This window comes from Ovis canadensis, chromosome 18 (genome assembly GCF_042477335.2).
Source record: "Ovis canadensis isolate MfBH-ARS-UI-01 breed Bighorn chromosome 18, ARS-UI_OviCan_v2, whole genome shotgun sequence".
Taxonomy (NCBI): domain Eukaryota; kingdom Metazoa; phylum Chordata; class Mammalia; order Artiodactyla; family Bovidae; genus Ovis; species Ovis canadensis.
In genome coordinates this window covers 74,826,956-74,840,733 of record NC_091262.1, presented here as the reverse complement: position 1 = coordinate 74,840,733, position 13,778 = coordinate 74,826,956, and the positions used below count along the sequence as shown (strand labels likewise).

Here is a 13,778-nt window from a genome sequence, read left to right as displayed (position 1 = left end):
ACTTTGGCAAGTTTTCAGCTCAGGGCAAATAAAAGTGCAAGTCCGTTTTTTTTTTTTAAAGTATGATTTATTATAACTTACAGTTTTCATCAAAACCAACACAATCAGGCTATTAACCTATACTGAAGTATTAAATCATTATATTAAAACCATTAGTAAAAAATATGACACCCACTGAGATTCCATGAAAATATTTGTAGAAATACTTGAGGGGCTTTATGAACAGTAGGGGGAAATGGTAGGCCAATCATGTACTGTAACGACTTAAAAACATTTTGCTGACTACATATATTGACATTTTATTAGCTCTGCCTGTATTATAGAGAATCTTAAGAATAAGCTTCCAGAACTGGATGAAAATAATTACTTAGAAGAGAATATTAACTACAGATTTTAACAGTTCACTCCTTTGCCAAGGTATACAGATTTAGAGTTTTGGTGATGACTAGCAAACCCTCAGAACTGATGTTGCTACAAATGCAGAAATTCGGTTACATCAGCAGCAAAACTGTAGGGACTACACTATACCTTGACAAAATAATATGTTTTCTGAAACAGTATGCCCTTTGTGACAAGAAAACTTGTATAGATGTTTAAAGGAAAATTCAAACTACATTAGTCTAGCAAGAGATGTCACATATGCTACCATTAAAACCAATACTTAAGAGAGCAACATGTCCGACATGCCTTAAAATACATACTTGTACTTTTGAAAGAAGTTTGGAGCTTCAAAAAGTTTGGACCACTCTGCCTTACTCAGCAAAATTTCATCTGTGATAGCAAGACCTAAATTAAAAACATATTAAAATATTTGCATGCTTCAGTCTAAGAATCTAGAATTTTAAAGATCTTTTAAATATACTACATGCATTCATTATAATCCTAAAATCATAATTTTAACACAGCAATTTTAGTCTATAAACTCTACAGCATAAAGATTCTTACATACATACACTCTTTTCAAAAACAAAAAAAGCTGGAGAACTTGAGATCCATGTTTCTGGAAAATTGCCAATACTTTAAAATGCCATGCTCATAGAATTCCTCTCTCCTAAAACTGAAGCACTGAGTTACCCAAGGAAAAAAAAAAATTTTCCATAAACTTTCCTGCCCTTCTAAAAAAATTTCCTGTAAAAGGACAGTAACATCTTCCCATGAAGTACCCCTTTAGACTACAAAAACAACTTTACAAATCTGCGTTTGAAGTTGGCAGTCATATAGCTGATTCTATTTCCTTGACTTGTGTCAAATTAAATAATCCAGTTCAAGCTACTTCCCTCAAAGACCATTTACCATAGCTACTCCTTCAAATTAGCAATACTCATAGGATTCAGAAGTTTAGAGGTTATTCCAAAACAGTGGGCAGTGTGGCCAAAATCCTACCCAAAGCTTTTTTCAAGTATACAGCCTGCTAAAAGCCTCTTATGTCAATCAATGGAGAGAAACTGATTATTTAAAATTTCACATGGCAATAGTATGGCACTAAACCATAAAGGCCCAGCTAAGGACATAGCTTTAAATGTTAAATCTTCCAATATATAATCAAGAATAATTTGCTTGAAAGAAACTAAACTGAGTTTTTCAATTCTCAAATATAATCTGTAATTAATAACACCAGAATCCACTTTGGTGAATGCTTTCTTCCATTTAATTGAATACCCGATTACTGGGTGAACAATGGTATGTAAATCCTTCCTGTATAAAGGAGAGCATAAGGATAAACACTTACCTTGTTTAAACTCCTCAACCATGACCATCCGTGTTGAAACGGACACATTGTACGTGGAGTTCTGTTGTGGGTATGCTGGTGTAATTATAGGCATAAGATGGTACCTATCACTGGGGTTTACCTACATACAACAACAGCCAATCAGTTTCTTCAAGTACATAGTCAACAGATACTTGGACTTTTTACCCCTTGTTAAACTGAACCAATGATTAAATTTTATTTCATTCATAGCTGGAGTTGAGAAAGAAAAACCATGTAAAAAGACTTTTTTTAAGGAATTCTTTACAGAAACTGTGACTTGGTCTTAACTAATGGGTTGTTTCAATCATTTGGGCATGACTACTCTGGTGACCTTACTAGAAACAGTGAGCCTGTTGAGCAAAATAAAGGTTCTAACTGGCACCTACTGATGTTTAGTTTTTCTCTTGTCAACAACAGAAATAGGGATGTACACACAATTACATTTTTGAGAAACGTCACATTACAGCATGTTCTGTGTAAAAACTTTAAACAAGCTGGAAACTTAGTCTTTAATATACCCTTAACTTATCAGGAGTAGCTCATTAACACAGGGTACAACTACATTGTCCATGTTGGTATAATTTTAAAAGATAACAAAACAATTTAATAACTATTAATCTTAATCCATATAACTAATGATGAAAGTGGCATTTTTTTTGACAGAAAAAACTGTAAATTCATATCCTTCCCAAATTAAATGTCTTGAGGTTTGGAAAACCTGAAAATACACAACCTGATGCCATCAACAAGGCTTAAAACTGAAAATATTTTTGATACTGTAATGAAAAATAAACAGTGTAGATTAATAGAATTTTATAAACCTAGAAAGCCTTACAAACCTAAATTTCTTTTATCCATTAATAAAGTGCATGTTGTTAACATTTAAACTGAGTTAGCAGTGAAGATCATAACTTCCAAAAAAGCAGAATGGAGGCTCCTCTTCAGCCCAACCATGCTTTTGTAATCTGAATTCGCCAGACCAATTTTTACAATTACATCATAGTAATTGAAGTGATATTGCTTAGACGTTATCTGTCATGATTAAACATTAAGCAACAGTTTCCCTACAATAACCCAATTTTAACAGAATATTTAGATCGAACAAAAAAAAAATACAGGGATTTTTAGTATCCTTTTATTATTTTTAAGCACAAATGCCCACACAACTTTGACTTACAAGGTAGTTCTATATATAAATTGTTAGTGACTTTGATATTATAAACTACGTACAATTAAATGTGGTTCCAAGGTACATAATTATGCTTCTCACAGCAGAGGACAATTCTAGTTGAGATTAAAAAGAAAATGTGATACGAACATGTCCACTCATACGTAACAGAATGGGAAGTCTCCCTCAGTTTATGCAGATGACTTCTACTCGTTATTGCACAGTGTGAATTTGTAGGGGAAAAAATAATACACTAACCCTTGGGTCCCATACAGGCAAATTAAGATTGCATTCTTCAGGCTGTTTCAATAGGACTGGATTTGGCCATTCCCTGTTTAAAAAGATTGTAGCACTTGATAAGACTACTGGATATTACCATCTACACGTATTTTGCTAAACATACAGCATTTGTGAATGTGATTCTTCTTCATTCATTTTGCACTCTTGGTATATATAACTTTTTACTCCTCTGTCGACATTAAGACTATTTGGATTAATTTTTTTCTATGAAATTAACTCCAACCACCTGGTAGCTTTCTCAGACTGAAGTCAAACATCTTCTCTACCTCTCAAAGAACTGATAAAGCACTATTCAAATTAAAAAGTACTACCCCAAGACAATCTGATGTGTTCATCTCAATGTTGAACAGGATAGAATCTCCCATGAAAAGACAAAAACCCTATCTTTATGCTAGCTCCAAAGAAAACCCAGGATGAAAAGCTTAATTCATTACAGGCAAAGGAGTATGAATAATTATAATCTCTATCTCATGATTTAAAGGTTATTAATATGAATATGAGTAATGATGTGAACACACTGTTTTAAAGCTGTGTCCTGTGAGTTAGCTACTCAAGTCTTTATAGAAGAGATTAAAAACTGGAAAACAGTTGGCACCTTTAGTATCAAGATTGTTGTTGCTGTTCATTCATAAGCTGTGCCTGACTCTTTGCGAACCCATGGACTGCACCACACAGTATCAAGATTAGCTTCTTAAAAATGTTATTTGCTATGTACGTGCAGCATTAAGAGAAATTCTGACATTTTTCTCACCAATTTTGGTTATATATAATTAAATGCTATCAAATCCATAAATTACAGGGTGTGTTCTGAAAAGTGTGACAAAGCTCTAATTATAAACTATCTCTGAATAACTCTTTAATTTTTATAAAACTACTAAAACACTATTTTAGAGGGAGAAGGTAGAGAGGTTGACACAAATACGGAAGACAAACCTTTCAGATCAATTTGATTAAAAACCAAGAACTCTAACCTTTTGGGTCAAAGCAACTAATATGAAATAGCAATCTTTCCTACCTATATAATGGTTGACAAATGTGACCAAGCTTAAATGAGGAAGAGCTTTAAAAAAACCTTTCCTGGGTTAATAATTAATCTCAAAGGGATAATCAATTGCTTTTCAAGCACTTATAGTTACCCTTAAAAGTTATATAAACATTTATATCTTTAATATTCTACCAAAGATAAATGGGCAGCTGAAAGCAAACAACCATGAGAAACGGTCTACAGATTTAGAAGAATTCAAAGAGTACACGAGGTGTCAAGTTTTATCCAAAGTAATTAATATCCCAACCTATCAACTCACTGGATTTTAGCAAACATTACAGCTAAAATTCAGTTTGTTTGGAGAGTAGGTTTACGCATGGATGTACAAACAGGACCTGCCCTACTACCCTGGGAAAGCTGGCAAAACGAACAGAATTAGGCTTGTCACTTTACATACAACATGATCTCCCCAAGGCTATCTACACTGCTACATCGTGAACTTAAATTTGAATCTGAGACCAGCTGCAGAAATGTCATAGAAATAAGACTAAACTTCAGTGTCTACAATCAATTTTATTTTAATATAATCTAAACACATACCATTTAGAAAATACCAAGAAAAATTTATGTACAAGAGTTGATGCTATTGCATTTGGATAAAGCTGGCAAGTTCTTGCTACTAGCATAGCCCAGGAAACACCACCGAGGAAACCTAATATATTGGAATAGATGTTGTGGCCTGTTGATAGGGAAAAGCAAAAAGGAAAGGTTAGTGTTGAACAAAAGCTTAAACATGTTTAATAAGCTAGCCAACAAATTCTGAACTCACGTTTGGCCCACAGTTTGATAGCTCTCAGGGTTAACCTGAAGTTGTCAATGTTTGGTACTAGATGTAAAATTTCATCGGTTACCCTGCAACCTGATTAACAGGAGTAAAAAGAAAAAAAAAAATAAATCATCAAAGGTTTAATCAGAGTATTTCTTTTAAATTTTGAGACTAATGTCAAATTAAATAAAAATCTGCTTGGTAAAATCAGTAATGTTCATAAAGAGGAACTACAAGCACTAACCTAAACTAAAGAGTCTGAACTGTACTCTGCTTCATCTCAAATTTTCAACCCAGAATTAAAATGTCTTCCAGTTCAGACACACTGAATACAGCATGATCCACTTAACTCTCTAAGAACTGTTCTTTAAGAGCACTGTAACAAGCAATGCTAAAGTAAGTGTTCAAATGCAGCAACGTTATGAAAACGTTATGAAGGTTATCGGGATCAAAATTTAAACAGTTACGAAGTGAGACCTAAACCTCTGGCAACAAAGTACAAATGTCAGACAGTATTTAAAATTTCCAGAGAGCAAAGAAATAATAGTGCAAGACATCAACGAGTACAACAAATTACTAAATATCTCACTGCAGTCTAACTATTAAGTAAAAAGCTCATTTTATATGACTCACAGATAAATAATAGGGCTATTAAAAGCTTCATTACAAGACCTGAGTTGAAAGCCATTTCATATTTGACCAAAACTGCTATTATGTAAAAGGAAGTAGGCTTTTACATACCGTTAAGACTTCTTATACATCTTATATCTAAGTTTTTAAGCAGACTGTCATCTCTTAAATCCAAGTCTTCTGGAATAGTCTGCAGTGCTAATCTTGCAAACAAAATATCAATCTAAAACAAAAACAAAGTTTAACGCTCCGTATCTGTCAAACTGTTTTTTGAACTTTTAATTTTATGCAGGAATAGAGTTGATTAACAATGTTGTATTAGTTTCAGCTGTACAGCAAAGTTATTCAGTTACACATATGCATGTACTAGTCTTTTCCAAACCAGTTTTAAGACATTTCTTTAAAAAAAAAAAACAATACTCCTTAAAACCAGAATCTTTTCATCAGCTGTTAACATGACAATTCCAAAAGTTCAAACAAAATTCTTACCATAGGTATTTTTACCAGATCTTAAAGCATGGTAATACTAAACTGAACTTTTATAAATAGTTACTTGTCATTTTAATCATACTTACTATGTTTAATTCACTACCCTTGCTAAATGTTACATACTGGATTACTTAGTTAACTGTTTAAGTTTCCATCCATTAATACGTGAACTGTGTATTGATTATATGCTGAAAGGTTCCCGAATATAAGGCTAATATGATTAAATCTGGCCCAAATAAACATGTCAGGAAGCTTCTTGTATTTATGAACTTACATATTTATAATATTACAGTCTATTTCTCCAACTTAGTTTTGACTAACAGAAACAAAAACTGGCTAATTTTGAGGTCTATTCATAGAATGCTACTGACAAAATTGGGTTTTTTTTTCTTTTTTCAAGGAAAGGTGGAAGCAAAAGAAAACTTGGCAAAGATTTGGTAATTATTCCTGAGAGGATGATTTCATGGTTCCAAACTCTGCTACTAGAGAAACAAGTCTTTTCATAAGACCACTTTAAAAAGGTATACTTTAAGAGCTTACTGTGAAAAGTCATTTAACATGCACCTACCTATAAGATCAGGAAAAAAACTACACAAATCAAGTTTTTGGTATAGTCTAATTTTCCAATGATACAGATACCAAAATCTAGTATCTCCCTCAATTTAGACAGGAATAATAAAGACTACGAACTTCCCTGGTGACTCAGACGGTAAAGCGTCTGCCTACAATGGGGGAGACCCAGGTTCAATCCCTGTAAGATCCTCTGGAGAAGGAAATGGCAACCCCCTTCAGTACTCTTGCTTGGAAAACCCCATGGACAGATGAGCATGGTAGGCTACAGACATGGGGTCGCAAAGAGTTGGATACAACTGAGCGACTTGACTTTCACTTTCAAAAGGGAAAAATATAAACTCAAAAAGCAACTCAGTGGTAACAAACACATTAAATATTTCAACTAACCATTTGACGTTTGTCTCCATTCTGAAAGTTTACACAATGAGGCGGGTCTTAACCAAAAAATAAAAACTTGGGAAACAAGGCGTCACCTACATTACAGGTTGCTTTTTAAATTTAATAAATTGACAGTGAGTATGGCTCAGCTGGTAAAGAATCCGCCTGCAGTGAGGGAGAGCTGGGTTCGATTCCTGGGTCAGGGAGATCCCCTGGAGAAGGGGAAGGCTACCCACTCCAGTATTCTGGCCTGGAGAATTCCATGGAGTCCATGGGGTTGCAAAGAGTCGGACACAACTGAGTGACTTTCACTTTAGTAAATCAAAACTGCCTGAACTTGATAATCCTTTACCGAATTTAGCATTTTATGTCAACGTATTAGTCATATATATCAGGCACCTTATGCAGCAATTACAAAAACCACTTTTTCAAAAGTGAAGCATTATCTTTCCAGTTTGTAAACTTCATAACTAGAATTACTATCAGTGGTGCTCCGGCACCATCATGTGTGCGGAAGTAACGTAACAAATGCTGGAGCTGCTGCACTGTCAGCCTTGTTGCAGCTGCTGCCATGACATGCTGAAGACAGCAGAGAAAACGGCCCGTCACCTCAAGAACCTGAGCTCAGCTACCCCCCTCTATCAGAAAACACTCCAGTACACACACCACCAGGCCACGATTTCCTCTCAACTTCTTACATATTTCACTTAAATGAAAGTCAAGGAAAAGTTCTATTTGCAAAAATACACTGTTATATTGCTTTCAGTTCAGTTCAGTAGCTCAGTCATGTCTCTTTGTGACCCATGGACTGCCTTAGTGAGATTAAAAGTACATAGAATCTGCATATGGAAAACCTATCAAGGAAACTGTTCTGCAGCAGCATTTCAAAGTCAGTACATTTCTGTCTGTATTTTAACTTCTAGTTTCACAAGTCTCTTTTTTTAAAAAAGGACAAAAAATGTTATAAAAGAACAGGTTACCATTTCCATTTAAAAAAATTCTTATTAATATCACACCATCTCACCAATTACAAAACTCTAAATAAATCAAGTTTTTAACCTGCATCTATCAAAATTACAATAGTAAGAACTGTCTATTTGAACCTTACCTCTATCCCATCAAAACACAGTTTGATAACTGGTACAAATGCCTCTTCAACAGCCTGTGAGAAAATTAAGTAAGTTTAGTGTCTCTGAAACCATACATTAGAATTATACTAGTTTTAGTACACTTAAATAAATGCAATACTTAAAACTGTTTAAATATAATTTACCATAATGCCTGACACAAACTAGGTTCTCAGTAAATACTTTAAAGACACTAGAATCCTAAATCAGACAAGCTTTGGTTCAAACCCTTGATCTCTGCTACTATGATTATGATGAGGGCCAAGTTGCTTAGTGTTTATTTTCTTTGCCTCACTTCCTACTCTGTACATGAGATTACAGATTTATGATTTTTAGACTGCTGTAAAGAATAAAATACAAGCATGTATTATCTTAAGCTTAAAATGGTCTGGCAAATTACAAGAGTTCAATAAAGTTGATAGCTACACCATAAAAAACTCATGCAACTGACTAAATTGACTTTTTTAATTCCTCCCCTTTCACCCAGAACATTTACGTACTCTTAAATCTTTTACTTCTTCCTGTAGTTTCAACTTATCATAGAATGAGGTGAAAAAATCACTTCGATCAACATGTCTTGGTGCGACACACAATGCATCAATATCAGCACCTAGAAAAAAAATTAAGTCCAACTACTAATTAGTATTACAAGAAAATTATTTTGCACCTTATCATGGCAGTAGTTGACAGTAATGAGCCTCTAAAACTGCACCCCTTTCCTTAAAAAAAACAAAAAGAAAAGCTACCAGTCAGTATAATAAAAACATGACCCTAATTGATGGGATATATTTTTTCCTAAAGCAACTTCTATTTGCAATGGCCCAGGTCAACTGGGAGTCAAAGAAACCTGACTCAGATGGGAACTTTTATGATAAGAGAAGGAATTAGTCAAGAATACACCCAGTATCTTGGTGTCACTAGTCACAGCCATGTTCATCAGGGAAACAAAAAGCATACAGTTACTGTCTGTACATTATGACTGCTGCTTCCAGGCTCCTATCTGCACCTAAACGGGACCTATACACTGCAAGAAGCACCATCGGCAAGAATCCAAAAAGGTAGACCATGTAAGACGGTTGCTATTAATTTAGGACCTGATAGGAGGCCAGCATTGAGTACATAAGGAAGCACACAAAAAAATGATCAAAACCAGTAACCGGGGTCATAAACAGAGGAGATCAATATGAAATCAAGTCAACATGGTCATTTTCCTAAAAGACTCAATACCTGAGGCACTAACTCTGAAGGCAGGACACCTGGCGTATTCATGAAGGGAGAAAAGAACGTAAAGTTCACAGCAAACATCCAAAGCAAATGCACTGCTTCCAGCACAGAGCAGCAGGAGGTGGGGAGAAGGAATAACGCCACAATGCAGAGAATACGAGACTGGCAGATAACTGTTTCCAAAAGTCTTTACTCAATTTGTTACCATACTGTTTCTATCTTATGCTTTGGTCTTTTTGGCCAGGATGCAGGTGAGATCTTAGCTCCCACATCCCCTGCACTGCAAAGCCAAGTCTTAAACACTGGACCACCAGGGACTGTTCCCTGACAGATAGTTTTAACAGAGGCTAGTGGTTAATGGTTGAAAACTACAGCCTCAGACTGCCAGAGTTAGAATTCTAGCTCTGCCAGGAGATGGCTAGAAGCAACTGTTCAAGTTGTATTGTCTCTTTAAGTCTCAGACTCCTATCTGTTACATAAGAATATTGAACAATAAATAAGATCATGAAGACCAAAGGCTTACTAACTACGCTCAGTTTAAAAAAAAAAAAAAAAGACCTCAATAATGTTCTCCCCAACAGGGGGAAAAACCTACAAATGTAACTAAGAAAATATTATTAGTGATTGATACTGACTGAAGATACACATTTTTTTTGTTTTTTTCCTTAAGTATATTTCATGACTTTGTAATAAAAAGGAAAAGGAAAACCACGAATTTCCCCCGAAAAACTTTAATTCATTTTTGTTCTGATTTCCAAACTGATATTCTTCAGGTAGACCAAATGATATACAGAGCAGCACTGCCCAAAATCACTCCCCAATGGCAAAAATTGTACTTTACGTGCACTTTCTAATATAATAGCCACTAACCACTTGTGGTTATTCAACAATGAAAATATGGGTAATTCTATTACACATAAATTTATTTTACTCAATACTACATTGAAGAGTACAGGTATAGAAGGCATCACTTTATATCATTCTTATCAAATTTAGGCTTCCTGAAGTACTTCCATACAAACCTAAGTTGTATAACAATACACCATAAGTAACTGAGATGGATGTGCTTACAATTTTTTTTCATTTTAAAAGTATTCTTTCTCAAGATAATTAAAACAGTATTTACCTTTTGTATGTACTCCTAATCTATAAGATCCAAATGTAAAAATTTTCCCACCAACATTTTCAATTACAGACTGTGGAAGATTCTGTTGAAGCAAATAAAAAATTAGTCATTTTGCCAGTGGAGCACAAAGGTAACTATTTCAAGTAACACTGTACATTAGACAAAAAAACAAAACACTTTCCATGCAAATTTATATACAAGGTAAACAAACTATAAGCTCTATAAAATACCAGGCCTTCACAGAGTAACCTAACTTAAAATTTAAGCGATTTTCAACTTTTAATCAGTGCTAATATTTTGTCACATTTTTGGAAACTGCTATAAAGACGACGGTGGTCGAGGAGATCATGTGATTCCACAGAAGTAATATTAGAATCACATATTTTAATCATGACAAGGTGCTGCATAAATCATCAATGTGAGAATATAACGGTATTTTACTGTATCAAGAGTGACTTTAAGGCCAATAATGCTACTCTTAATAGTTCAGTAGGATGATTTAATAGTTTAGTGGGATGATTCTGAGAAAAATGAAACTTATTGGTGATTTTCATCTTCATGACCCTGGCACTACTACACTATGGAGAATACTTAACCGCCCCTGGGGATAAGGAGGATAATGTCTCTCCACACACACAAAGTCTTCATGTGTGCTAGGTCAGTCTCTCTGAACTTTCTAATTCCTCAGTGAAGTCTTGTTCAGTAGGAGAACATAAAGACAGCTCTTCCCCACCACCCTTCCAAAAACACCAAATTGTTACTCCATACTCCAAAAACCCTAAACACAAAGTGTAACAAGCTCAGGGACTCTCTTGTTTCTTAATTAATACATCACAGAAAAACAATTCAACTGAAAACCTTTTTTAAGTGTCAGAATACAGGATGGCAAATAAATCAAACTAAGTGAAAATTCAAATTTTATATAAAATTTCCCAAATATTTATAAATTAATTGTAACTAATACATTAAAAATTCTCTACTGATTTAACTGGAGATATTTTTGGTTGTCACAGTTTGGGGAGACCAGACAGGGGCAAGTGCATTCAATTGGAAGAGTGCTGCTTTTAACATCTTCCAGCATAATCCCTAAAAAAGAACTATATAAGGAATTCCCTGGTCGTCCAGTGGTTTAGATTCTGCAAGGGCACAGGTTCAATCCTGGGTTGGGGAACTGGATCCAAAGAGAGACCTATGTGGTTCAAGTGTATCAACAGTGTCAATATGAAGAAATTCTGCATCAAGTCTTAAAACCAACAAAAGAAGAAATGCCCAATAGGAAAAGAGACATGAAAGATCACACCCGTAAAGCCTAACTGCTGAAGCCCCATCTCTGACCAATCTACTACTGACAGCCTAGAGAGAAAAGGGCACGAACGTGACTAGGAACGAACAGTAGCTTCACCAAGTGAAAGTTGCTCAGTCGTGTCCGACTCTTCGTGACCCTCATGGACTATATACAGTCCATGGAATTCTCCAGGCCAGAATACTGGAGTGGGTAGCCTTTCCCTTCTCCAGAGAATCTTCCCAACCCAGGGATTAAACCCAGGTCTCCCGCATTGCAGGTGGATTATTTACCAGCAGAGCCACCAGGCAAGCCCATGAAATTAATGAAATTAATTCATTAATCCAAATAAATTTTCGTACCCTCAGGAAAATGAGGAAGAAGAATTATATCAAGAATTATCAGTTAATGAAACAAGGTACTCAAATTACTGAAACAAAACTATCAATGAGTTGGAAATCTTGTTTCATATTAAATAAATCTCAAGTTTTGGCCTTGTCTATGGTTTTCAACTTAAAGGTCTAATAAGCCATTAAAGCAAAGCTGTGTTTTCTACCCAAGAATGAAGAATCACAAAGTTCAACAAATGAGTAAAAATACTTAAACATGCACATCCTTTGCTTTAGCTCAAAAGAAGTTCTTTTCAAAATATATTTTTACCAAAACTCTATCAATGACAAGTATGTAGTACTTAAAGAATCCTCAATTTTGAATAATCTGGCTGCTAAAGTTTTAGTCCAGTTCTTGAAATATATATACAGTGCTTTAAGAAAACAATATTGTAAATTTGACTAAAGCCAGAAGATTCTAACTTTTCTTCCACCTTGACACCTTGCCTCAGGTTTTCTTCTATTTCCAGTTCTCTTACCATCAATTTCTCAACTGTATTATAGACTAAATACGCATTTTCAACTACCCGGGAAAAACAACCACTATTTACAGAATTTTTTAAAAAATGGCTTCTACACAACTTTTTAAGAACACATTTCCTTTACCAGAAGCCTAGACATTAATTCAACAGTTGTATTATTTCTTTATTATGAAATATTAAAAACTCAAGGAATGTTATTATAAAAAACTAAATATTCAGTTTGAGTTTAATATCTGAAGGCCTAAGAATGCTCACTGTTGTAGAATTCCTTAAAAGGTAACAAGAGTCTTGAATATTTAATGTATATATTTAATACATTTTTTAAAGCACCTTTTGGGGAAATAATATTTCTGACATGTGTAAGTAATCACAGAATTTCAGCTTTGAAGTGTTCAACCAAAATGTATTTATAAAATCACTGAATTTAATTCAGTTTTTCCTGTTTTCAAAATAGCTAGACACCAAATTCTAGTGTCAACAGTCTAAAACAAAAGATTCTAAACATTAAAGACTCTAAATTCACTCAGTAAGAATAGATAAGCCAACTGCTGTGTTCAGCTGATAAATTTCTTCCTATACTGTTAAGTCACCTTACCTTGCTTTCACTGATTTCTCGTATCCACTCTTTTACCAGGTTATTTAATTTTCCCAAAATTAAAATCCTGTTGATAGAGGATATCAGTTATCAGGTTGTTTGTTATTCCAGATTACTTTTAATATGCAGCTTCCTAAATTTTAACCAGTTTTTAAGTTATCAGAAAGAAAGTTTATAATAGTTAGCTACATGTAGGCACTGTTACACTGGACAAGACAATCTTTTAGCTAAGCAAGGCATTCCTCTTTCTCCTGACAATGCTGTAGTACTATACTAACCAAAATTATTGCAAATCAAAATAAAGGAAACAGACCTTTATATAGATGGAAAGTTTTTTCGAGGTATCATTCTTGTTTGAAACAGATATATAATGGGGTGAAAAATTCTGACTCTCAGTACAGAATTCCTAAAAATTAGCCTACTATGTTAATAAAAAATTGTACCTTAAAAGAAT

The 13,778-nt window shown here is 34.4% G+C and overlaps 1 protein-coding gene across 11 annotated transcripts in view; it reads right to left on the bottom strand.

The window, feature by feature from the left end:
• Positions 1 to 13,778, bottom strand: part of PAPOLA (poly(A) polymerase alpha) — a 54,486-nt gene that overhangs the window by 25,430 nt on the left and 15,278 nt on the right. For all 11 annotated transcript variants that reach the window (XR_011250284.1, XR_011250286.1, XR_011250283.1 and 8 more), the window contains exons 3-12: positions 13,325 to 13,391; positions 10,577 to 10,658; positions 8,727 to 8,836; positions 8,208 to 8,261; positions 5,771 to 5,882; positions 5,033 to 5,122; positions 4,804 to 4,942; positions 3,177 to 3,249; positions 1,730 to 1,850; positions 702 to 786 (exon numbers count right to left, since the gene is read on the bottom strand). Coding sequence is in view for 6 of the 11 variants with exons in the window: in XM_069559408.1 (XP_069415509.1) it covers positions 702 to 786; positions 1,730 to 1,850; positions 3,177 to 3,249; positions 4,804 to 4,942; positions 5,033 to 5,122; positions 5,771 to 5,882; positions 8,208 to 8,261; positions 8,727 to 8,836; positions 10,577 to 10,658; positions 13,325 to 13,391 (933 nt within the window). In the remaining 5 variants the exon portion in view is untranslated. The remainder of the gene's footprint in view (positions 1 to 701; positions 787 to 1,729; positions 1,851 to 3,176; positions 3,250 to 4,803; positions 4,943 to 5,032; positions 5,123 to 5,770; positions 5,883 to 8,207; positions 8,262 to 8,726; positions 8,837 to 10,576; positions 10,659 to 13,324; positions 13,392 to 13,778) is intronic.